The sequence below is a fragment of the Pleurodeles waltl genome, chromosome 4_2 (assembly GCF_031143425.1).
Source record: "Pleurodeles waltl isolate 20211129_DDA chromosome 4_2, aPleWal1.hap1.20221129, whole genome shotgun sequence".
Taxonomy (NCBI): Eukaryota; Metazoa; Chordata; class Amphibia; order Caudata; family Salamandridae; genus Pleurodeles; species Pleurodeles waltl.
This window is the reverse complement of record NC_090443.1, coordinates 324,958,450-324,985,571: the sequence shown is the minus strand read 5'-3', so window position 1 is coordinate 324,985,571 and position 27,122 is coordinate 324,958,450. Positions and strand designations below refer to the sequence as shown.

At 46.3% G+C, this 27,122-nt stretch overlaps 1 protein-coding gene across 4 annotated transcripts in view; it reads right to left on the bottom strand.

Annotated features, from left to right (window-relative positions):
* Window positions 1-27,122, bottom strand: part of SUN2 (Sad1 and UNC84 domain containing 2) — a 177,495-nt gene that overhangs the window by 38,343 nt on the left and 112,030 nt on the right. For all 4 annotated transcript variants that reach the window (XM_069231309.1, XM_069231308.1, XM_069231310.1 and 1 more), the window contains one exon: window positions 10,726-10,891. In XM_069231309.1, coding sequence (XP_069087410.1) covers window positions 10,726-10,891 — 166 coding nt within the window. The remainder of the gene's footprint in view (window positions 1-10,725; window positions 10,892-27,122) is intronic.

Here is a 27,122-nt window from a genome sequence, read left to right as displayed (position 1 = left end):
GGGGGAAATGTGAAAAAAGCACAGCAGAAGAAAGTGTCTTTTTCTTTCTTGCAAAGGGCACCAAGGAAAGATGTGCGCTGCTAAAATCACCATCTACACAGCTTTCTAGAACAGGCAGACTTGATTCAGAAAACCAAATTTTCTAACACAATTTCGGTACTTTACTGACAGACAACCCATTTTTCCTATTTTTGTGCTTTCAACCTACTTACAGTTTATGGTGGAAACAGGTGTGAAACGCATGGTGGATACCAGAAAGCTATACATTTCTGGAAACTAGAAAACATTCTGAAGTCAGCAAGGGGTCAGTTGTGTAGCTCCTTCAAGGTTTCCCCAAAGAAACCAAGTATTGAAATAAAATAATACTGAAAATTAGTGAGAAAACCCCCCCGACATTTGTGACAACGTTTTTATGTGTAACTTCTCATCATGATGGCTGATTCACAAAAGCTATATACCATAACACCTGCTACACCCTGCTAGTTATGGGGATATATAGTGTTTGTGGGTTTTCCAAGAACTCAAGGTACCCAGAGGCAATAACAGAGATGCATTTTGCAATGTTTTTGCATTGTGTACCGGGTATAGAGCAATTCATATGGTAAAAACCAAATAGTGAAGAAGAGATAGCAAGGAAATCTATCTATTTACGGAACAGACACAAGATATGGAGTTTAGAAGCAGGGGTTATTTGTACATCTCTGAAATTGTGGGTACCCATACTAGCATATGAATTAGAGGGTATTTTCAAAAGGACTTCTTTCTTAAACAGTTGGAACGTGCAAATGCAGAGAGATACAATTGGTATTAACAGTTCTACTATTCTGTGTTCCCTTAAGTCTCTCAATAAAAATGAAACTTGGGTAGGCCTAGTGCCCACAACAGGAAATTGCCCAAAATGCAATATCAAATTTTTCACACAAAACCGACCTGTTTTTTGCAAAGTAGGTACTGTGGTTTTTGGGCCCTAGCTCAACTGCATCTAGGAAAACCTAGTAAACCTGTACTTTTTTTTTTTTAAATAGTCATATAGGGAAATCCAGGATAGGATGACGTGCATGGCTCTCACCAGGTTGTTTTACCCAAAATACCTTGCAAATCTCAAACTTTGACTTAAAAAAATAAAAATAAAATGTTTTTCTCACATTTCTGTGATGGAAAGTTCTGGAATCTACACAGAACCAAATACTTTCTTCCACTCAGCATTCTTCTAGGCCTCCCAGCAAAAAGGGTACCTCACTTGTGTGGAGATACAATTGGTAATAACACTTGTTCTACTATTCTGTGCTCCCCTAAGTCTCTCAATAAAAATGAAACTTGGGTAGGTCTAGTGTCCACTACAGGAAATCGCCCAAAAGGAGTAGGATGAATAACCTTTTTACACACAAAAAACGGACCCATTTTTTGAAAAGTGGGTAGTGGGGTTTTTGGGCCCTCGCTTGAAACCTAGACACCTAAAGGAATCCAAGAGGGGGTGACTTGCATGGATCCTGTGAGGTTTTCCTACCCACAAAAACCTGCAAACCTCAATCTGTGCCTGAAATCACACATTTTCCTTACGTTTGTGAGATGGAAACTTCTGGAATCCACAAAATTCCCACGTGTGCCGATAAAAATGCTGCACCACGTCTGTGGCTGGGCCTAGTGCCAGTGGCAGGAACTTATCAAACCAAGGGAAATGGGAGCCCTTACGTGGGTACTCCTAATTACATCAGCTGGATACGTTCCTGTCGCTGGCACTAGGCCCAGCCACACAAGTGGTGCAGCATTCTTATCTGCAAAAGTGGGGCAATACTGGATGGTAGGAATTTTGTGGGTTTCTGAGATTCCAGAAGTTTCCATCACAAAAATATGAGACAATAGGTGGGGTTTTAGTTAACATTTGCGATTTGCAAGGCTTTGTGGGTGAGAATATGGTGTGGGATGGATGCGAAAAACACCACACTGGACTCCCCCAGATGTCAAGTTTACATACTGTCTGGGTCTCGTAGGGTTTTCCAGGTGGCAGCCTACCCAAGCCCAAAAAGTGCAGCTGTTCACCATTGCATTTGGGATGATATTAGGCGTTAGTCAAATTCTCCTGGCCCATTTGTAAAAACGACACCCAAAAGAATAAAATATCCTCTTGCGTGCCATTGGGATTAGGTGCTTCAGTCTGCAATGGGTCAGAGAGACTGTTTACCCATTTTTGAGGGAGTGGAGGCATGGCCATGCCAATGCTGGGCAGCCCCCACCCCTACAAAAAAATACATCCCTGGTATCTAGTTGGGGAGAAGAGAGGGTGGATGGGGGTAATAGCCCTCATATGCCCCCCAGGTGGGCAGAAAGATGTTTTCCCTTTTTTTGGGGGGTGGGGAGGCAGGGCATGGGAAGGCCCCAACAATACAAATAAATAAAAAAAAGTAATCCCTGGTGTATAGTGCCTCCCCCCCCCCCCGGTGGGACAGAAAGACTTTCCATTTTTTTGGGGTGGGGGGGTGGCAATGTCCATGCTGGGAGAGCGCCAACTTATATAAATGAAAAAAAAAAAAAAAAAAAAAAAAAAAAAAAAGAGTAATCCCTGGTGTCTGGTGGTCTTTCTGCCTCCCTGCCACATAACCCCTCCCCGGGATCAGATGGGGTAACTGACCCAATCTACCCCCCAGAGGACATAAAGACTGTTTTCCATTTTTGGGAGTTGGGGGGTGGGGGTACTCCACTTGGGAAAGGTACCATTGGAAAGAGGAGATTCTCTTCTTTCCAACAATACCTCTCCCCTGTGCTTCAGTGCTCTGGGGGCTGAGATAGCTCTCTGAGCACTGAAGCAGTGAAAGTAAAGTGAGAAAATCGTCTCACTTCACTTTCAATGTAATGACATCAGTGTGCCATGCACTCCTACTGTCATTGCAATGTAAGAAAAATAAAAATGAAGGGCAGCAGGAGAAGCTCTTCCCCTGCTCCTGAGGCTCAAAAACAAAAAAAGGAAATCCCTCTGCTGTTTGTGGTCATGTGAGGAGGACTGAATGGTTCCGTCATCAGCATACGACCACTGGTGCTGAACCATTCCATCCTCAGCACCGATGGGGTTAAAGTGCCCAAAGCAGAGCACTGCTGGGCCAAGAGAAAGAATAAATAGAAGGATCTGAAAAAGGGGAGCAGAGAGAGTGTCAACTTGCTTTCCTGAACATCATGGCCCAAACTTGCTCAAGAGAAAGGGGAGCAGAGAGAGAGGGTCAACTTGCTTTCCTGAACATCATCGCACAAACTTGCTCAAGAGAAAGTGGAGCAGAGAGAGGGTCAACTTGCTTTCCTGAACATCATGCCACAAACTTACTCAAGGAGGTAGGTGCATGCCATCTTGGTGGCTGGGACGCCTGGCTGCCAAGACAAAATTGCAATGATCTGGCAGAAGGTCAAACGCTGTTGACTGTCACTTTTCAATATCCACTCCTGAAGGCGGAGCATTAACAGGTTTGTGTGGAGAACTCTCAACCGCTGCTGCCATAGGGGCAGCCTGATCAGAAGAAAGATTGCCATCCTCAACAGCTTGGGATACCATATTCTGTGAGCCCACTCCGGAGCCACAAAGATGACTTGGGTCCAGTCGCTCTTGATCCTCTTGGGAACTCTGGGTAGAAGTGGCATGGCTGGAAAGGCATACAGGTGGCCTGAGCTTGACTCGAGAAGAAAAGCATCTCTGAGAGAGAGCCACCTTGGAAACTCCAGGGTGCAGAAATGCTGACACTTAGTTCTCAGCAGTGGCAAATAGATCTAACCAAGGCTCTCCCCACTGCTGAAAGAGACCTTGCACCACCTCAAGATAGAGCAGTAATCGGTGATTTGCTCAGCATCTTCGGCTGAGTGCATCTACCCTGGTGTTTAGAGAGCCTGTCAGGTGTTGTAACACCAGGGATATGCCCTGACGTTCCAGTCATGTCCAGGGGTGCAGGGCCTCTTGACAAAGGGTCCACAACCTTAGCCCGCCCTGTTTGTTGCAGTAGCACATGGCAGTGGTGTTGTCCGTGAACACTTGTGCGAGCCTTCTATTGATGCAGGGTACAAAGGCTTTTAAACCCAACCAGATCGCCCAGAGCTCTATTAAATTGATGTGGAGTACAGATTCCACAGAAGACCAAAGGCCTTGGGTATCCACCTCCCCCAGATGGATGCCCCCTTCCAGGAGTGATGCATTTGTCACTATTGTCAGATCTGGCTGGGGAAGGGAGAGGAGTTTGCCATTTACCCAATCGCAGTTTGTTAACCACCACTGCAGATCTTTTGCAGTTCCTTCTGAGAGCTGGACCATGTTGAAGAGATTCCCCTGATACTTATTCCACTAAAACTTCAGGTCCCACTGCAGAGCCCACATAAACCAGCGGGCAAGTGTCATAAGCAGGATGCAGGAGGCCATGAGCCCCAGAAGCCACAGAGTCCGTCTCACTAAAACCTGAAAGAGGATGAAATAGTGGTATCATAACCTAAAAATCCTCGTCTAGCCGTTCGGGAAGATAAGCCCGCAACTGCACCGTGTCCAGAACACAACAGATGAAAGAGGGTCCGTCGCAGTCTGAAGGTGGGAGAAGACTGCCTCAGGTGAGCGCTCCTTCAACAGCCAGTTGTAGAGGTAGGGGAATACTGGTAACCTTAATCTCCACAGATGAGCTGCTACCACTTCAATCACCTTGGTGAACCCCCGAGGGGTACTAGTAAAGCCAAAGGGGAGCACGGTGACCTGAAAGGGCTCATGGCTCACCATAAACCGCAAGTAATGCCTTTGGGCAAGCAGGGTGGGAATATGCGACCTGCAAGTCCAATGCTACCATCGAGTCACCCAGGTCAAGGGCCGACAAATACTTGAGCGAACATGAGCATTTTGAATTTCTCCTTAATGAAGAAATTTAGGGTGCAGGTCTAGGATAGGACAAAGGTCTCTGTCATTTCTGGGCACCAGAAAGTAGCAAGAATAACAACCACAACCTACTTCTGCTATAGCCCCCCTCTCTATGGCTCCCTTAGCCAATAGAGCCATCACTTCCTGGCGGAGTAAGGAGAAATGGTCCTCTGTACTGCGGTCACAAGAGGGTGGCATGGCTGGAGGGATTGCAATGAAGGGGAGAGAGTAGACCCTTTGACTACCTGGAAAACTCAACAGTCTGATGTTACCTACCTCCAGTGGTGCAGACAATGGCGGATCCTGCCTCCCACTGTCTGCCCATGATGGTTGGAGAGTGAACTAAGGCGGTTTGGAGGCTGCCTGGGGATGGGTGTGGAGGCCAGGGGGTTTAGGGGCATTTGGGCTGGCCTGAACTCTCTCTGCCCAACCCACAGGGTCTGGGGGGTACTGCATCCTTGGCCATGCAAAGGCTATGAAGCTTGCGTGCTGTAGTAGCTGGGAGGCCACAAAAGGAGCGAAAGGCAGATTGGGATTGATGAAGGGCCTTGAAAAGGCCTAGGACATAGACTTAGCTATGCTACCCTTAAAGCACTCCAGTGTGGAGTCTACCTTGTCTCCGAAGAGATAGGCCATGAGCCCTGGTGTGTGTCTGGGGCCTGGCCTGGGCAAGGCAAAATCTTGTCAACTTTCCTTTGAAATTGAGCAACTCCAAAGGCAGAAAGGGGTATAAGTAGTGGACCCAAAACCCCAGACTTTTAGAATCTTTCTGGATCAAGAGGAACCTCTACCAAGGAAAAGAGATGAAGAGCTAGAGGAGGAGTACTGCCCCTTTGCTGTGCTGCTTTGCTGGGTTGGCCTGCGGTTGCTGCTTCTGCCTTAAGAGAGCAAAAGGGTGAACTTTGCTGTGTATCCTGCTTGAGAAAGTTCTCCAAGGGCTTGGAGTAGAGCTTTGCGCCTGTTGGAAGTCTCAGGGACACCAAAGACTTAAGTTTCATTTGCCTACAGCAATATGAACTGTGTGTTTTGCGCTGTTCAAGAAGAAAAAACACAGCAACGCTGCCAACGACGCTGCTGGCCTGCATCGTGACCTGCCGCCGCCGCAAGGAGTCACACTGCCCCGCTTCGCACCGCAACCCTGGTCTCACCGCTGCTTGCACCATGAGCTGTGGCCCCCGCACTCCGGCATCGTCTTGCTCACACCGTAGCCTTGGCATCCCCGACGCCGCCGCTCCTGCTGACAACGGCATCGCTGCCTGCATCATGGCCTGTGGACACAGCTTGTGAGGTACACGAAGAACCATCCTGCCCCACACCACAGCCCTGGCACACCAACGCCAGCGCCATTGACTCCAGTGTCGTCAACAGATGTACCTTTCTGCACCACAACCCTTGGATGCCGCGGAGCCCTTCCCGTGCTGCACTGCCGACTTGGGCCTACTGATCACAGCGCTTCAGCAACGATGCCGCTGCTGCCAGCACCATGACCTGGTGACTCCGCAAGTCACACTGCCCCACTTCACACCGCAGCCCTGGTCTCCAAGCTGCTGCCTGCACTGTGACCTGTGGGCAACGCACGTTGCATCGTCCCGCTGTGCGCCGCAGCCCCGACTCAATCAGCTCAGAGCTGGATCTGCAACGCGTGCGACTTCGAGGACCCGACAACCTCCTGCGCCGACTCTGGAACCGACGCCAGCAACGCCACTCTCTTGATCTCATTGCAAGGATCGCGAGGCCCTGCATTTCCAAGGTACTGTTTGCGGATCTTCCCGACACCGCAGCTGGCCCGTGATGCTGCGGCCGGCTTGAACTATTGGTTTTGTTGATCACGACACCATGATAGCCCCAGGTGGAGCTATCGACTTCAAGGAACTGTATTTTTAAGTTAATTCTTGAAAAATTCCTATTACTGTATGTTGGATTTTTCTCGTTTTGGTCTTGTTTTACACAGATAAATATTGGCTATTTTTCTAAAACTGGTGTGGAGCCCTTTTGTAGTGTTTTCACTGTGTTACTGTGTGTTGTGTGCAAATACTTTACACATTGCTTCGGAGATAAGCCTGACTGCTCGTGCAAAGCTACCAAGGGGGTGAGCAGGGTTTTTCTGAGCAGGTATCTCCCTTATCCTGACTAGAGTGAGGGTCCCTAATTGGACAGGGTGCAAACCAAATAGAGACCACATTTCTAACACATATACTGCGGCACTGCCCTAAACTGCAGCATTATTGGTCAGAAGTCTTAGCAGACATAGATGGCATCTATGACACCTCTATCCCAAGCTTTCCTAGCTATGTATTATTGGGGCTCCTCAGTGCACTCAGCTACCCCCTTAAGTCCTTGAAAAGGAGGCTATCTTTGTGCAGCTAAACAAACAATATTAGCTAAATTGGGGACAGACGTCATCCATTCAAACTAGATTGGCTTCATAAACTGTGGAGCCTACTAGGCATGGAGAAATTAACTGCAGTAATTGATCAAAGATTGCCACATTTGACAAAGGATGGGACCCATGCAAAAGCTTCCTCTCCCAGCAATTTAGAGAATTGTCTTGCCCGTGCTACTTACACACAGTGACAACAGAGTCTCACAGAAGGAATAGACACCAACCCCAAACTGCCCTGACATAGCTACTGAACACTAAACACTACAAAAAACCGGAAGCGAAGAGCAGTCGCCCACTTAACCCTCTGTTTCATCTTTCCACTATCCTCCGTCTTACCTGAACTCTTTCCTCCTTAAACTTGACCTAGTTGTACCTCACCGGCCAGCGGCTATAGGTGGGAAGTTTTGTACTGCTGATACAATAATGCAAAGTCCTAATACAACGGAATTAAACCTTAAATGTTTGTTTACTTTAGTGCTTAAGATCAGCCTTTAGGAATGCCCACCCTGATGCCCTTTAAAAGTGAGTGAGCTGCTGCCATTGAAGTGAAGAGATCACACATGCTCCTATACAATGCCTTCCGCCTAGGCAAGAACTCGAATAAAGCCAAGGAACAAAAGCTCAACAGTTCCTCCCTGATGGACTTTGGTTGCTGTCTCTTCTTTTGCATTACAGCCCCCACATCTGGAAAAAGGTGGATACATCAGTTTTCATATTTCAATCTTGTTTGAGGGAAGCAGTTAGTTTCAAATAGACTTATTCTTTTTAGTGTCTTGGAGGAACACTATAAACATACCTTCAGCCAAATCTGTGGCAGACACCCTCAAAGGCAGTAAATGTGTTCTCTTCCCCGCAAAGAAGCTGGAAGTAACATTTCTATTAAACAAAGGCTGTATAAACGCAGTTACTTCCAAAGCAGTATCCTAGGCTAATAATCCCAGCACATGGAGGGTTACCTGCGGTCTGTGCATTTTACAAGGCCTTGAATTTGTTCGCCAGACTCACCATGGCCCCGTTATTGAAGTCAATCAGACCTCGCTCTTGCTGCCTTTAAAATCCTTTCAGTAACCTGTTGACTTATTTCTATGAAGCATGTCGACTTTTCATGCCCTAATGCAGTGGACTCAAGCTTTGTTTCCAATATTGATGTCGACTTCTCCACCTTATTCAACTTTCTAGTGTCCACTACATCTGACTACATCCGTTAGTCTTTTTAAGCCAGCTGAAAAGTTTCTATTTTCTGCTGCTGCTTCTCTACTTAGTTTGGCATGAAGAAATCATTTTGATCTCATCAGGACAACTAGCTATTTCACTAGTGCTCGAGCAAATACTACCATCACATTACTATATGGAACAATTTAGCCCAGTCAAAATGCTGCTCCAATGGGGAGACCTTCCACAAGCAGTCCTGTTTCCCAGCCACTGCCGCACTTTGAGGCTTTTCTTTGTCAGCTCCAGTTATGCTAACAGCCACCACAGTTCATCAGAGGTCCTCTTTATTACAATTTACTGGCTTCCTTGCAGCAAGTTCTCAGTGTCGCTTGGAGCAACGTCTTACATCTTGCCCTAGCAATACCTAGGCTCCATCCTGAAGACAACTGGCATTCCGTTTTCAGACATACCTCATAGGATTATCCTCCACTGCCATCAGCTTGGACTCCACCAAACTGCCTAACAGCACCCAACATGTTTCTGACTATGACTATCCATCTAAAATCCAAACGCCCATGATCAGTATTTGAATAATTAAATTGCTTATATCAGTGTCCATTAAATTCCTCAGCGGATCACATAACTCTGCTACAACATCAGCAAATGATGCTCCCCTAATGACTGGGTGGATTCACCCCGAAACACGTTGGAAATACAGAATTAATTTGCCGATATTTAACACATCAATATGTACTAATCTTAAGCAAATAGTTAAGAGGAAGATATTTGAGAAATAAAGAATGTAACAAGTTTTGATAAAATAAGGTTGGCAAATATCCTGGTTTTCGTTGAGGATTTCTACAGAATTCCGAAACCCAGTTTCGGTCGACAGGGAAACCACAGCTCCTCAATGGAGCAGAAATGAAAGAAGCTGTTCTAAGAACACCCAGGATTCGTCCCTCATGGAGACAGAAACTGACAGAAGATACTTTTAAAATAAATATGTTGCTCTGTAAGTTATGACTATTGTCAAAATCAGTTATGATCGATTGAGAAAGTTATCAAATATACATACTTCTTGGAATGAATGGGTAATACAATTTTAAATATTAACAGTAGACTGTAATCAATGCTTGTAATCCACTTTAAAGTTTTAATGTTTGGCTAGTTTGTCCTCCTGTGTTCCATATTTGTGTATGCCCAATAGAGGCCATCTTTGTTCAGTGCCCATGTTTGCTATTCTATAGCCCCTGCCCCACCCACGCTTCATGTTTTGTAGGTATTTACAAGCATTTAAAAACCCTACAACTATCAAAAAGGATTTTCAGTGAGTGTAGCTCACTGCCTGAAAAAAATAGTTATACATTCTAATGTACATTTATTATGCCGCTAGAATTGAACAGACATCTAACTCCCCTAAAGAGATCTTCCATGTACTTAAAGAAATTGTACAGCCACATTCGAATGTGGACCTTATGGAGGCTTCTCAAGAACAAAGCAATCAGCTCGCATTATTTTTTCAACAAAAAATATTAAATATCTATTCGAAATTTCAGATAACCACTCCTCAGGCTTCTGAGTTGATAGGTCAGCAGACATTACATCCGATTTACCTTTTTCAATTCTTCCCCCTCTCCGAGGACATGGTAGTGAACTCACTTGCTACGCTTAAGTCAGGTTCTCCACTTGACCCAGCTCCTCCTCATGTGCTGTCTTCTAGGTGCCCCTGTTATTGCACCAATTATTACTCATCTACTGAACTCCTCACTCTCTAGCAGCTCTGTTCCGGATCAGTGGAAACATGCCATTGTCAGACCCCTGTTGAAAAATCCTAAGCTAGACGCCACCTTGCTTAGCAATTATAGGCCTATTACTTTATTGCCTGCTCTATCTAAAATAATTGAAAAGCATGTTAATGTCCAACTTTCATGCTTTCTGGAATTAATAACATCCTGCATCCCACTCAGATGGGGTTCAGACCTCTTCACAGCACAGAATCAGCTCTGGTTGCAGTCACTTAAGAGTCTAGAAGGCGTCTTGATCAGGGCATAGTGACGGCTAATACCCTGTTGGACCCGAGTGCTGCTTTTGACACCGTTGATTATGACATATTACTTCTAAGAATGAGAGGTCGGAATCTCGGGCGGTACCCTGAAATGGCTCTCCTCCTTTTTGGAGGGGAGATCGTTTCAGGTCCTCGACAGATCTTTTTTCTCTAGTTCTTACAAGAGCGTAAAGAAGAACTCTTGTGTATGTTGGAACCTCAGGCGCAATTCATGGATGTCTCTTCATTCAAATCCTGACATGGTTGAATATTTACCTCATCCTGCATACCCTGGATCTGTCCTGGCAGCAACTCCACCTGTGCGGCAATCCCCCGCTGTGAATCCGCCAAAGCCCTCAGCTCCAGTTGTACTCTGGTCAGTTGTTCCTCCAGGCGTGCAATCTCCTGAAGGAAGGTCTCCTTCTGGTCCTCTTGTGATGGGCTGTGGACAAAGAGGTAGACCGGATTTAAAAAAAGCTTTCACAGAGGCACACAATACCACCAACAATACGATGTGGTAAGGCTGACTAAAATAGGGGTGTTAGCTGTGGTAACGATTCTTACCACCAGAGCACATGCAAGGATTCCTCTCCAACTGCAAGTCAGGAGCTGCAAGAAACTCTAAAGCTGGAAGCTTTAGAGTGGGGCAATGGGTATGACATATTTCTGCCGTTGTGAAAAAACAGTGAGGCTTTGTAGATGGAGTTTCACTCCTTCCTACCAGAGGTCATAACATGCTATCTTTCAAACTGAAGAAGCTGGGAGACTCCTAAACACCAAGAGCCATTTTTCACTACTAGAACCTCTATCATTGACTCACACTTGTTGGAGTTCCACTTTTTACTGCCAGAGAGCAGAGTCACCATCTGTCTGCAACATGTAACACAGAAAGCAGCAGTTCCATTTCTCATGGTCAGGGAGCACAGCACAGCATCTGCCCCACTGCATACAGGGAAATAACAGCATCAGAGGTTTCAGTTCTTACTGATGACAGAGTTTAACATTGCCCTCAATTCAAAGGGGGGCAGAGAGACACTCCGTAGCTGAAGTTACATTTCTCACCATAAGGTGGAAGAATACAACATCTTTCCCACCACGTTCTCAGTAAGAGAAGCCTGGAAGTCCACAGAGCTATGACAGCTTCCAAGATAAGGTATCCCAGAAAAGACCAGTACTTGTGTAAATTTAGTTTTGACCCAGAGAGATATCTATAGAGAATCAAACATTCAAATGTGTTTTAATAGTAGTCAAGGTTCTGGCTATGAGGAGTCCCTGACAAAGGAGAAGAGACGCAACACATGTGTCTGATAACACAGGTTATGGCAGCCCTCAATAAACCAGAACAAACCTTTTCAAAGGTATTTACCTTCAATAAGGTCCCACAGCACTGTGGTAGACAGTCCTGCATCATTTATTTTCTTTACCAGTTTTAATTTTGCAATAAAATACGGGTTAATTTCCAATGTGTTAATCACCTCCTATTTTTACAATACAGTTCAATTTTCAGTAAGGTGATAATATCATGACTATTTGCTTGTGTCAAAGTTCTTCACAGGAACTTTACCCTTCTAAGTGGTGCTCACTTTGAATGCTGCATAACAATTCAAATTGTAAAATACTCAGGTATGTGTTCCAGCAAGAGAGGAAGATCTTGGTGCAGACCAATGGCTAGGTTGCCCTAAGTTTCAAAGAAATGGGCACAGGCTGTGGTAGAGCTCAAACAAAGCAGCACAGACATTTTATGAGGTAATACCTTCACGAAGGCTGCATCCAGTAAGTCCATATAGCATTGTAGCAGTATTTAATATTCAACTTAAATCCCTCAAGGGGCTTACAACAAATAAGATCTGTATATCTGTCTGCCTTCCGGCACTTTTACGGCCTCTCAAAGTTTCATAAACACCTATTGCACTGCAAGTTAGTTTAATGATAGTCCTTCCTGGGTCCTTTCCACGGTGTTCCTATCACCTTCAAAACCCTCTGTAGTCCCTCCAGGCTCCCCATATTTTCTTCCACTTCTTTAGGCACCCATACTTCGATATATCACCTCTTCTGCTCGTTGGCACCAATCAAGGTCTATTTCCCAGTCCTCTACTCTCAGGGGAAATAGTTTGCCCCATGTCTGCGCTATATTATGTTTAGCCATTCCTGCTCCTTCTGATATTTCTGTTCTACAACGTTTCCCATAATAGCAAAGAGGAGCTATTTCACCTCCAAGGGGACTGTCTGTGGGAGTACTTTAGTCGTTACCCTGTGACTTGTGTCTAATATTCTTGAATTTGGGGGCATTCCCAAATAATATGAAAGAAAGTCTTCTCAATTGTGTCCCCTTAAACAGAGCAGTGACGTTGCTTTTCCCATTTTATGTAGTGTTGTTCTTGGGTAATAGGATCTATGTAGTATCCTGTGTCAGACCAATCCCAGTCTGGTTCTAATTGCTATTACACCGGGGCTTTGAATGGCTTATTATCATTCTCTAAGTCTCTTAAGTTGTTAGCCCATGACTCCTTAAGTGTTCCCAGGGGGGCTGGGGTGTTGTTTATTACTTTCCTATGAATCAAAGAAATTCCTTTTTCGGGTAGGGGACCACTAAGGTGTCTCACCTCTAAGGGAGAGGCCTCTGGAAGTCGTTCTCCTTCCGGAACAGGTCTACTGAGGTGTGTTTAGGTTGTAAGTACCTGTGGTAGTCAGTATCTGCCAAGGCATTTTCATGGCGTAGATCTACAAATTTTACGAGTGCTACCCCTCTCCATAGGTCCCTCAGGTGTTCGATTCCAATTAGCCCCAATTTCCACAACCCTTGTAGGTCTCTAACCTCTCGGAGTTGGTCGCTATACCATAGTGGAGTCATACTGGTTAGTTTGCCCCTCCAATCCAGGTTAGTGGTGGCCTCCCCCCAGGCTCTGACTAGTGTCAGCATGAGGGTCTGCAGAATTCTCTCAGAGTACAATATAGGATAGCTTCATGACCCCTCTCTGCTCATTGCCTTCCTGTGTACCTTATAGGCCAGGTCTGCCAGACCCAATCATTAAGTACTATCAGTTGTGTTGACCAATATTATTTACAGATATCTGTTATTGCTAGTTCTCCCTCTTATACTCCTCTCTGTAACTTGGTCAGCGCTATCCTTGGAGCATTACCATTCCAGAGGAGAAGTCAGACTTCCCGGTCTATTCTTTTAAATATAGCAGGTGGAATTATATATGGCGTTTTCTAAAGAGCATATAACAGTAGTGGGAAAGTCATCATCTTATACGATGACGCCTGCCCCCAGTGACAGAGGAAGTTTCCTCCAGTGCGACATCATTGCTCAACCTGGTGGCCTGAGTGCATAGGTTCCTAATAATGAATTCTTGGGTATCCTGTGTCACGTAGATTCCCAAGTATTTAAATCCGTATTGCTTTACCAGTGTGGTACAGCTTGGTGGTAGTTTGGGGATTCCACCAAGCAGGGGGTATATCACTGTTTTTGACCAGTTTATTTGGTATACAGAGCAGCTGCCAAATGTGTTAAAGACTTGGACCACTCTATCAATGGTTAATCCTGGTTTTGTAATATAAAGCAGGATGTCCTCCGCATATAAGGATATGCATTCTTTCCAACTGTCCCCAATCCTAAATCCTGATATCAAGGGGTCTTGGCGCATCCATGCTGTGAGGCTTCCAACGCCAATGCAAAAATCACTGAGGACAGTGGGCATCCCTGCTGTGTCCCCTTATGAAGGGGAAATGTGCAGGACCGAACCCCATCGAGTCTGACCCTCGCCAATGGTGCCTGATGGAGGAGACACACACAGTTACAGAATTGAGGGCCGAAGCCAAACTTAGTCAAAGTAGCGAATACATAATTCCATTCTATACATTCAAACCCCATTTTGGCATCGAGGGACATCAGTGGATGAGACCGGGAAATTTACTGAAGGGCAGGCAGTAGTGTGCCGTATAGTTTCTGTAGATTAAGGCAGGTGCTTCTAAGGGGCACAAAGCCGGATTGGTCTGGATGTATCAGTGTGGAAATGATCCCGCATAACCCAGCAGCTAATACATCAGCAAGCACTTTCGCTTCTATTTTGAGCAGGGAGATGGGTCTATATAAGCTACAGTCTGTCGGGGGCTTCCCTTTTCTATGAATCATTGTTATGATAGCCAACCTCTGATCGGGAGGGAGGTAGTCATCCTCCCGTGACCTGAGAACCATGTCAAGCATGGGCTTTGCACTCTGCAAGCCTAATATTTTATATAACTCCAAAGATAATCTGTTAGGTTCCACTGCCTTTCCAGACTGTAAACCCCAGATAGGTGTGACTAATTCGTCTTCTGTTAAGACTGCATCCAAGGCCTCTCTGGCCCCCTGTATCCACATTGGTAGTGTGATGTCTTTTAGAAGGTCAGTGCAGTCTGCATCCATTTTAAGTGTACTGGAGGTATACATTTCTTCATAGTAGGAAGCAAATGCTTTAGTTATGGCTGTATTAGTCAAGTGTTTCGTGCCTGATCTGTCCTCTATCTTTAGTACCCAGGTCCTGTTGCAGTCTCTTATCTAACCAGGCTAGTAGCTTCCCAGCTTAGTCTCCCACATCGTATAACCAATGCTGTCCTGCCAGTGCATATTGCTTGCCCTTAAGTTCCACTAGTGCGCAGAGTTCCTGTTTAAGTTGTAGCTAGCGAGTTAGGCTGACTGTCCCCTACTTGGTCGCCCGTTCTTCTAGCTGTGTCCGTTCTTTTTTGATTGTTTCAATTTCCAGTCTGTGCGCTTTCTTTGTTCCCCTTATCAGGGCTTGTATTTGGCCCTGTAGCACTGTCTTAAAGACTTCCCAAAGGATGCAGGCTGATCCCACTGTACCCTCATTTTCTTTAAAATATAGTGCTGCCCCTTTCTTGACCTTGTCTTTCGGGTAATTTTCCCTGAGGAACCATGTGTCTATCCAGGAGATTCTTGTATAGTCTTTAATTGCCCCCTGCAGTTATACCCTTACCGGGGAGTGATCCAATATGCCTCTAGGATAGTGTTTCACACTCCCCTGAATCTTTCAGCGGTCAAGTGGTGTGTGAAAATATGATCTAAGCGGGAGAGACATCTATGTGTGGCAAAGCAGTAAGTATATTGTTGTCTATCTGGGTTGTGTTCCCTCCAGAGGTCAGCCATCCCCAGTGCCTCCATAATGGGCTGTAAGTGGCTGTGTGTCCCTTGTTTGGTTGCCGTACTCAATCTGTCAATTACTCAATCCATCACATCATTCAGGTCCCCTCCCAGTACTAATATCCCTGCTGGAGGGGCCAACAGGGAGTTCTCCAACCTCTGGGAGGGTTGTTTTGTGGAGTCTCGGTGGCACATAAAGATAACAAAGGTTGGGTACTTGACCCTCCCATAGTCCCAGGATCGCCACATATCTGCCGTATGTATTGTGCCAGACATGTTGGATCATGAATGGTACTGTTGTCTTAAATAATATTCCCACCTGTCTGGAATCAGTTGTATAGACGGCATGTGCCACGAGCTTATACCCAGAGCAATCTAAAACCTTGTAGTGGGTGCCCCGTAAGTGTGTCTCCTGGATCAATACCAGGTCTGGGGCCTCCCATTGCAAACATTGGAGTACTAATGTTCTTTTAAGCTTGTGCCCCAGTCCGTTAACATTCCATGACCAAATGTGTAAGTCTCTTTTCTGTGTAAGTGTCACAGTGCCTAGTTATTGAGTAGGCATGTCTTATATCCGTGTAAGTAATTCCTGGGGTAAAAGTAGTTATAATGGCTCTCGCCCTGTACCACAGAGCCTCTAATATTCTGGTTGGTCCAGAGTTGGTATGATGCAATAACTCAACAAATTTCAAATACGTTTGAACTATTCCCCGTAACTCCCCCATCCCTGCTACCTTGCGTTGAGAGCTTAGAACCGCCCACAGCCCCAACTTGCAGAGTGCCCGTCGACAGGTATGTAACAACAACTCACATGGGTGGGCCACTCACGCCCCTTCTAATCACCAATCGGTAGGTGACCTTGCCACCTAATGCCAGTACAAACAGCTCACTAGTGGGAGTGATGACCTGTACCATAATACATTTTAACCCTTGGATGGTTGAACATCAGTCCCTCTGGGAAGCTTCGGGCATCCATCAGTTTGACATCCACCCCGAACCTGAGGATATTCCATTTCACATTCCCAGTAGTTCCGGAGTCCCTGTTGTGGCGAAGTTGGATTGTGGGTTGGGGCCAGTGTTGGGACGTTACTCAGTGTGAGGTGGGTTCTGTGGAACTTGATCTTTGTGTAAATGGGGGTGATTTTTATTATTTGCTCTCTTTCGGTTGGTTGTCCTCCAGCCCTTCAACCAGTCCCACGTCTTACCCTCCGCGATTACTCTGAGTTTGGCTGGCAACATAATCATATACTTGATTTCCTTGTCACGAAGCGCTTGCGTGACTTCTTCAAATTTCCTTCTCTGTCTTTGTTCTTGTAAAGTAAAATTGGGGAAAAATCGAGTTGTAGCATTACTGATGCGAAGGTCACCCTGTGAGCGAGCTGCCTGCTGGATTGCGTCCCTATTGAAGAAGTTAAAAATTCTGACTATTATAGTCCTGGGAGGCGTGCCTGTTTTTTGTGGTGGGTCCAGGGTTCTGTGTGCCCTCTCAATTAAGAAGAATTTTGATACTCTTTTGGGTCAGAGCATGTTTATTAGATCCTCCAGAAAGTTTTACACTTGGTCCCTCCGACCCCTCTGGGACACCTACCACCTTAAATGTTGCTTCTTTGAGATCGGCCTTCTTGATCCTCAAGCTTGGCTGCTATAGTTGCATTTTGCTTCATCAGCACATAGACCTGATCCTCTAGTGTCTTGGTGGTAGATTGCAAGACAGTGATTTGTGACTCCGCCGTTTTAACTTTGTCTGACATGTTGCAAAAGTCCACTCTTAAAAGGTTGACCTCTGTAGTGACAGCGTCCAGCTTTGGTTCACTTGTTCTGCGCATGGCTTGGATCTCGGCCATTATCTCAAGTAGTGAGGGTTCATCTGCCGGTTGGCCAGTTCGTCCCTCTAGTACTTCTGCTGGACATGATGTTCCGCCCAGGGCCGTCACTATTACTGTATATTTGTCTACGTTGTTCGTTTGCAAGAATTTAGGGCCTCAGTTTTTGACCATGTCTTGGACGTAGCGGTCCTTGTCTACCATCTTGCCACACAGTCCCCCCCCCCCCCCCCATGCCGGGTCCGGTCAGCGGCCCTAGAATCAACCGGAGACATTGCGATAAAGCAGAGGGGGCCTCGATATGTGCGTGTTGTCCTCAGTTGTAGGATTTATAGGCTTTATATAGAGGGCACTGTTGAATCGCTCCTCACACGTCCCCTATTTTTCCTGCCAGGATTTCTTGCCGAGCAATAGGGTTAGGTGTGTGACTCACCGCCAAATCCACTGCCTCTGTGCTCAACCACTCCACTGGTCGCCGCTCAGAATACAGGCCCCTGGAGCATGGCCGTCGCTCAGACGCCTCATGCTTAGACAATCTTCCCCCACTTCCTGGTGTCGGGTGGCATGTTCCAGGTTATGATGCTCAAGGCCACCCTTGCCCGGCCTGCCGCAATCCTCTCCCTACTCAAAAGTGCTATACATCCACAGGGAACATCAAGAAGGTTTCTCCGATCCTCCCGTCCGCCAGATGGGGCAATCTGCTCTGGCAGGCTTTCCCTGCTGGTCACGCAGAGCTGATGCCATCACCGCCACTAACAGGCTTCCTAAAGGCGGCGGGTCGCACTGCAGACTCACGGCTGATAGGGTTTATTGTGGGTTAGCTTCTGTGAGATAGAGTCATATCTGGAACAGAGGGGATTTAGGCATCGGCAGTTGCAGAGCTAGCTTAGATTGCGGCCATCCTGGTCGGAGGGTAGCACCGCTCCTCCAAAAAACATGAGCAGAATTTACAATACAAGCTCACTCACCGACAGTCCACTTTCTAATCGATTTTTTATCCATATTAATTACATACCTTCAGTCGCATACAATCTCAAATTTGTTGCCCGATGCCCTAGTTTTCTCATTTCTTCCTCAAACTAAGTTGTCTTTTAAAATTAACTATCGCCTCTTATTAAATTGTGTCCAAGGCATATTCTTATTTCATTCTAAATTGTCTCCTCAATTAACTACCAGCTCTTACCATAATATATTTAGAGCATCATTATCAATGGCTGGGAAGGAATAGTTTCTTGCCTGTAACTCCAGTTCTCTCGTATGGGTATTTCCATGATAGTCATAAGCATTGAATAGTTCTGCCCGCCTGCAGGGACCGGGGAGCACTTTTCACAATATAACTTCTTAAGTGTTTGTGTTCGCCTTACTTCAGGAAGGCCTGCAAAGCCACTTAAGAATGTCCATATGCACCCTAAATGAAAGGCTACAGGGTCCAAAATTCTTCATCCAGTTTGCTTTAACCGTTAGGGTGCCTGGGGTGAGCTGGTCTCGTCCTCGGACACGGTTCCTGTGTGCTGGGGACGAGACCAGCTCGCCCTGCACCTGGCCCATGGGGGGGGAGCGCTAGTGCCCCCCCAGTGGGCCTCCCTCCCACACCTGCCAGTTGGGGAAGGAAGGGGAATCTCTTCCCCTTCCACCCCCCTCAGCAATCTGATGACGTCAGTTCGCTCACAGCACACCAATGTCAGCAAATGCTGACAAGGACGAGCTGGAAGCCATTTGTTTCCGGCGCGAGTGGAGAGAGGACGCGTCTACGGTGAGTCCTCCTGGGGGGTGGTTGGGGTTGGAAAACAGACACAGGTGGAAAGGAAAGAGTTTTCCCTTTCCCCCCGGTGCCACCCGCGATCGTGGAGCAAGAATCCACCCTGGGGGCAGAAACCCACTAGATACCAGGGATTCTGTTTTAGATAATGTTTTTGGGCAGCAACCCCTTAGGCAGGGTCGGTATTGGCCATGTTTTTAGCCGATCTCGCCCCCGGGGGTGTCAAAACTCGTTAGGCCCCAGGGATTGTGTTGTGTGTGTGTTTTGTGGGCACCCCTTGGGCAAGAGTCCCGCCCCCCCCCCCCCAAAGGGGGCAAGTTACTGATGGCCATTTCTAGTGCGCAATGATATATGTGTTGTCTTATGTCTAATTTGCTTTTCTTTTTAGTGGGATATCATTGGTGATTGTTGTGTCTGTGCAGAGTAGTTGCTGGTCAGTCTAGCTTTTTCAGGCACGTGAGTGGTATAGTTTTTTTTAGTACATAACCCTTTGTGATAAAGCACTGTTTATTACTTGTTTTAGACAGTGCTGGTGGTTGTTGCTGGCAATACATTTGTTGTAAGAAAGGATCATGGCTAGCCGCAGCGTGACCGCTCAGCAGGTTGTTGGCATGCTTTTTGAGTCATCCTCTGACCATGATTATGAGACTGACTCTGCATCTGAGGCAGAGGAGGAAGTGAGAGATTCTAGCAGTGAGTTTTCTGTCCAAGAGGAATCTTCTGATGAGGAGGCCACTCTGAGTGCAGAGGAAGGGCCTGTTTTAGAGGAGGACACTGATGTGCCAACAGTGCAGCAGCCTGGGGCTGAAAGGTTTCCCTTTGGAAGACCTGACACCTGGGTTGCCCCAAACATGGAGAAGCCACAGTTGCCTGCCTTTCCTGGTTTCCCAGGGTGTAGAGTAAGTAGGAACATGTTTTGCCTGTCAATTTCTTTGAGTTGTTTATGGACAATGTATTTTTGGAAGAGATTGTTGAGCAGACTAATTTGTATGTGAAGCAGTATTTGAAGGACAATGCTGCCTGACTTAGGCTCCCATCTAGAGCTACCAGGTGGGTTCCCACAAATCTGGAAGAGATGAAAAAGTTCTTAGGTTTGACTTTTTTTGATGGGGTTGATAAGGAAACATCACTAGCTTCTTATTGGTCTACTATCCCCTTGATGGCAACGGCTATATTTCCTGCAACCGTGACTCGTAATCTTAATTTGCTTCTTCGGATGTTGCATTTTGTTGATAATGCTTTAGCCTTGCCACAAGATCACCCCGATTGTGACTGTCTTTTTAAGGTTAGGCCTGTCCTTGATCATTTTGTAGATTGGTTTACAGAGGTGTATGTTCCAGGCAAAGAAATAAGTGTGTACGAGTCTTTGGTCCTGTTCAAGGGGCACAGTATGGAATTAAATTGTATATGCTGTCAGAAAGTAGTACAAGATACGTGTATAATTTCCAGGTCTACACTGGTAGGGATTCCAGTATTGAACCCCCTGGTTGTCTGCCCACTTTTGGAGTTAGCAAGAAAATTGTGTGGTAACTTGGTAGATGACTGTTTAATAAAGGTCACCATTTGTACGGAGATAATTTCTACACTGGCATGCAGTTGTTCAAGGAGTTGTTCAGAGTGGACACTGTAAACTTCGCACTTGTATAGCGCACTACTCACCTGTTAGGGTCTCAAGGCGCTGTATGCATACCGCTGTGGAACCCCTCCTGGCTTTTCCCTGTGAGGCACCCACTCCTGGACAGCACCACGGTGAAGCCAGGCATCCAAGCGCTGTGAGGGCCGTTGTGGAGATTAAGCAAGCTATTGCCCAGAGTTACAGAGTGGGACCCATTCATTAGATGAGGCACCAAGGCAAGAATTATCTGGTCCAAGGGAACTGAGCCCAAGACCCGCTGAGGTGGTAATTGATCCCTGGTCCTGGGCCAGATCTCTGCATCAGGGTCTGCCGCTCTAACCATTGTGCCACACTTCTCCACACTGTTGCTTGTGGCACAATCATTCTAACAGGAAAGGCTATCCAAGGGAGCTTGTCTGTAAAAAAAACTTGAGGGGACAGTGCAGTGCCTTGTGGAATGATGAGCTGCTAGCTCTGAAATTTTCAGACAGGAGGGATGTGTACATGCTAACTACCATCCATGATGAGAGTACTTCCCCTGTGACTGTTTGGGGTCAGGTTGCCGAAGTGCGCAAACCTGCGTGCATTCCTGTAGGAAGTTGGCTCTGTATATACTATCTCAAAGTGAGAGGTAGTGTGGCAAAATTAGATAATACTAATGTTCTATTTTGTGGTAGTGTGGTCGATCAGTGGGCTTATCAGAGGGTAGCGTTAAGCATTTGTTGTACACACACAGGCAATAAAGGACAACACACACTCAAAGACTTACTACTGGCCAATAGGTTTTTATATAGAAAAATATTATTTTCTTAATCTATTTTAGAACCACAAGATTCAGAATTCAGGTAAGTACATAAATTGTAAGGTACTTGGCATAGGTAAATATTGACCTTTGAATTAAAACAGTAATGTACACAGTTTTGGCAAAAATTGCAATAAGCTATTTTAAAAGTGGACACTGCAAAAATCAACAGTTCCTGGGGGAGGTAAGTACAAGTTAATTTATCAAGTAAGTAAAGCACTTACAAGTTCAGTCTCAGAGGCATAGGCAGCCCACCTTTGGGGGTTCAAGGGAACCCCAAACACCCAGCACCAGCAACACAGGGCTGGTCAGGTGCACAGGTCAAAGTAGGGCCCAAATAACATAGGCGCCTATGGAGATTAGGGGTGCTCCGGTTCCAGTCTGTTAGCAGGTAAGTACCTGCGTCCTCGGGGAGCAGACCAGGGGGGGTTTGTAGAGCACCGAGGGGGGTCACAAACAGGCACACAAAATACACTCTCAGCGGCACAAGGGCAGCCGGGTGCAGTGTGCAATGTAGGTGTCGGGTTGTAGATAGAATCAATGGGGAGACCCGGGGGTCACTCTGGCGATGCAGGCAGGGCACGGGGTGGGCAACGTTGAGGGCCGCCTGCTGGTCACTCCTGCACCGTTAGTTGGTTTCTCTCAGGCCTGGGGGCTGCGGGTGCAGTGCTTCTTCCAGGCGTCGGGTTCTTTGTTACCGGGCAGTCGTGGGCAGGGAAAGCCTCTGGATTCTCTCTGCAGGCGTCGTCGTGGGGGTGCAGGGAGGTCATCTCAGGGTATCCACGTCATGGGAGTCGCCTGGGTGTCCATGCTGCAGCGTTGGTTTCTCTGGACACAAGCCGGGGGCATCAGGTACAGAGTGTTGGGGACTCACACTTCCGGAGTGAGGCAGGAGTCCCTTTAAAGATGGTTTCTTCTTTGTAGATTAGACAGAGACGCTGTCCACGGGAGTTTCTTAGTCCTTTGGGTTGCAGGGCAGTCCTACGAGTCGGCAGAGGTCGCTGGTCCCGCTGGATGCGTCGCTGTTGCAGGTTCTTGGAGTCTGGAGACAGGCTGGTAGGACTTGGGCCAAGTCAGTTGTTGTCTCCGTCGTCTCTGCGGGGCTTTAAGGTCAGCAGTCCTTCTTGTTTCAGGTCATTAGGAATCTGTTTTCTGGGTTCAGGGTCGCCCCTAAATACTCACATTAGTGGTATGTTTATGGCTGGAGGGCAGTAGCCAATGGCCACTTTCCCTGAGGGTGGCTACACCCTCCTTGTGCCTCCTCCCTGTGGGGAGAGGGGCATATTCCTAATCGTATTGGGGAATCCTCCAAAGCAAGATGGAGGATTTTTAAGGCAGGGGTCACCTCAGCTCAGGACACCTTAGGGGCTGTCCTGGCTGGAAGGTGACTCCGCCTTGTTTTTTCTCATTATCTCCTCCGGACTTGCTGCCAAAAGTGGGGGCTATCTGCGGGGGGCGGGTATCTCCACTAGCTGGAGTGCCCTGGGGCACTGTAACACCAGCCTTGAACCTTTGCGGCTCACCACCATGTGTTACAGTGCCTGCAGGGGAGGTGTGAAGCACCTCCATCATGTACCGGCTTTGTTCCTGGTCACAGAGTGCACAAAGGCACTCACCCCATGTGGAGAGAAACCCATCTGATGTGGTAGGCTGGCAGAAACGGGTCAGCCTAACACTAGTAGTTGGGCTGGTATACAGGGGGCATCTCTAAGATGCCCTCTGTGTGCATTTCTCAATAAATCCTACACTGGCATCAGTGTGGATTTATTGTGCTGAGAAGTTTGATACCAAACTTCCCCGTATTCAGAGTAGCCATTATGGAACTGTGGAGTTTGTGTTTGACAAACTACCTGATCATATACTCTGTAAGTGCAGGGTAGCCATAAAATGTCTAAGAGTTGGCTTGGGCACTGTAGGGGCATAGTGCTCATACAGCTATGCCCTCACCTGTGGTATAGTGCACCCTGCCTTAGGGCTGTAAGGCCTGCTCAAGGGGTGACTTACCTATGCCACAGGCAGTGGGCTGTGGGCATGACACCCTGAGGGGTGTGCCATGCCGACTTAGTCTTTTTCTCCCCACCAGCACACACAAGCTGTGAGGCAGTGTGCATGTGCTGAGTGAGGGGTCCCCGGGGTGGCATAATACATGCTGCAGCCCTTAGAGTCCTTCCCTTGCCACAGGGCCCTTGGTGCCAGGGGTACCATCAAGGGACTTATCTGTTTGCCAGGGCTGTGCCAATTGTGGGGACAAAGGTACAGTTTAGGGAAAGAACACTGGTACTGGGGCCTGGTTAGCAGGGTCCCAGCTCACTTTCAATCATAACTGGCATCAACAAAAGGCAAAAATTTAGGGGGTAACCATGCCAACAGTGGCATTTTTCTACAATTCTGGACTACAATAAGCACATGGGTGGTGTTGATAGAGTAGATCAGAGGTTGGAACCTTACACTGCTTTTCGTAAGTCTTACGTGTGATATAAAAAGTTGGTCATACATTTATTTCATTTGGCAACTTGTAATGCTTTTATTGTGTTCAGGGATTGTTCCGCTGAGTCAAGGATGAAATTTGTTAAATTTCAGGAGTCAGTGATAGAGAGCCTTATTGTGGTGGAACAGGCAAGAGTTCCTAGAGTAGCAGTGGTGGAGGATGTGGCCAGATTGAAGTATTGCCACTTTTCTGATCACATTCCTCCCACTCCCAAAAAAGACTTGCCCACTAAGAAATGTAGAGTCTGTGCCCGAAGAGGTATCCGGATGGAGAGCCGGATGTACTGCCCTTCTTGCCCTTCAAAGCCTAGGCTGTGTGTGACCAGCTGTTTCAGGAGTTACCACACCCAAAATAAATTCTGTGAAATACCACGAGCGTAAACTGCCGGTTTTATATTTTCATGTGTTCAGTTTCATGGTTGGCATTTCTGTCATGTATTCAGTTAGAGCTTTTGCGTTTTTAGTTTTGTACTTATTTATAATTAGTTAGTGGTTTCTTTGTTGTTTAAAAACAAAAAAAGTTACGGCGGTGTGCGTGGGGTGGAGTTTGGCTGGCGGTGTGCATGGGGTGGAGCTTGGCTGGCAGTGCCAGCCAAACATCAGTCCACACACTCCCATCAGCTGGTGTGATTGATGTATCAGGCATGTGGGCGTATGTAAGCGATGGGCCCTTGAGTGGCGGGTCTATCGATGTGAGTGTTGCAATGTGCTGGGACCATGGCTGGTGGCATGAATGCTCTTGTGCATTTCATGTACAAAAGGTGTGTGAATGGACTGTAAAGCGGTTGGTGCCTTGTCGTGGCTTTACAGCTCACGAGTTGCGAGTCATTGGTTCAGTTTTTTGGCCTTTCAGTTATTAACAGTACATTTCATTTTTGTGAAATCTCTTGTTAATAAAATTTGATCTACTGAACCATCCCTCACCCTCGTGCCAAATCCAACCAGTATGTGTGGTAAAAATGACAAAACCTGCTCTGCTGTAAACAGGAGTCACAGCACACCCGTGACATGTTAGGTGTCTCAGGTGGGACCCAGATGATGAAGCATGCCACCAACTTGGTTGGTGGGTGAGGAGTCTTTTTAACATAACCTAAGTGCGTTTCTTTTCACAATTTCAGTGTTTGGAACATCACAGAAGTACGTGGACGCATCAAAATGATCTATTACAAAACTACCTGTATTTTGGGGGTGGGGGAAGGGGGGCACCTATGTTTTTGGTCCCGTGTGCGGCCTTCATCTAGGGAAGCCTACCAAACCCAGACATTTTTTTAAACTAAACACCCCAAGGAGTCCACGGAGGTGTGGTTTACGTGGATCCAACATTTTCTTACCCAGACTCCTCTGCAAACCTCAAAATTTGCTTAAAAAAGCATATTTTCCTCACTTTTCTTTGTAGGATCACTGCTCCAGCACAAATTTCCTAACCTCCAGCGTTCCACTCAGTCTCCCAAGTAATAGGATACCTCACTTGTGTGGGTTCCCAACGGCGAGTCAGGCTAAAGATGTATGAAAGAAAAATATGTGCTTATCAACTCGCTGTGCTACCCCCTCAATCTCTAAAGGTTTTTGGCCTTTTTCTGTTGCAGGCACCTGGGCCACCCACACAAGGGAGGTATCATTTTTACCGGGAGACTTGGGGGAGGGGGGGAACACTGGATGGAAGGAAATTTGTGGCTCCTCTCAAATTCCACAACTTTGTCACGAATTGTGAGGAAAAAAGTGTTTTTTTGGCCAAATTTTGAGGTTTGCAGAGGATTCTGGGTAACAGAACCTGGAGAGAGCCCCACCAGTCACCCCATCTTGGATTCCCCTAGGTGTCTAGATTTAAAAAATGCACAGGTTAGGTAGGTTTCCCTACGTGCCAGCTGAGCTAGAGGCCAAAATCCACAGCTAGGCATTTTCCAAAAAAACACGTCAGATTTCAATGTAAAAATGTGATGTGTCCATGTTGCGTTTCCTGTCACAGGCATTAGGCCTACCCACGCAAATGAGGTACCATTTTATCAGGAGACTTGGGGGAACACAGAATAGCAGAACAAGTGTTATTGCCCCTTGTCTTTCTCTGCATTTTTTCCTTCCAAATGTAAGACAGGGTGTAAAAAAGACATCTATTTAAGAAATGCCCTGCAATTCACATGCTAGTATGTGTACCCTGGAATTCAGAGATATGCAAATAACCACTGCTTCTCAACACCTTATCTTGTGCCCATTTTGGAAATACAAAGGTTTCCTTGATACCTATTTTTCAGTCTTTATATTTCACCAAATGAAGTGCTGTATAAGCGGTATACAAGAAAACTCATTGCAAGGTGCAGCTCATTTACAGACCTAGGATTCTTGATGAACCTACAAGCCCTATATATCCCGCAACCAGAAGAGTCCAGCAGACGTAAGTGTATATTGCTTTAAAAAAATCTGACATTACAGGAAAAAGCTTCAGAGTAAAATGTGGAAAAAAATGGCAGTTTTTTTCACCTCAATTTCAATATTTGTTTTATTTCAGCTGTTTTGTTTCTGTAGGAAAACCTTGTAGGATCTACACAAATGACCCCTTAGTGAATTCAGCATTTTGTCTACTTTTCAGAAATGTTTAGCCTTTCGGGATCCTGCATTGGTTTCACACCTATTTCTTTCACTAACAGGAAGGAGGCTAAAAGCACACACACACAAAAAAAAAATAAAAAATAAAAAAAAAAAAAATTGTACCAATGGGGTCCCAGTAAAATGCCAGAATTTTGTTGAAAAATTTGGTTTTCTGATTCAAGTCTGCCTGTTCCTGAACGCTGGGAAGATGGTGATTTTGACACCGTAAACCCTTTGTTTATGCTATTTTCAGGGGGAAAACCACAAGCCTTCTTCTGCAGCCCTTTTTTCCCCCCTTTTTTTTTTTTTTTTTTTTTTAAATAACATTTTCGTTGTATTTTGGCTAATTTCTTCCTCTCCATCAGGGAATCCCACAAACTCGGAGTACCTCTAGAATCCCTAGGATGTTGGAAAAAAAGGATGCAAATTTGGAGTGGGTAGTTTATGTGGACAAAAGGTTATGA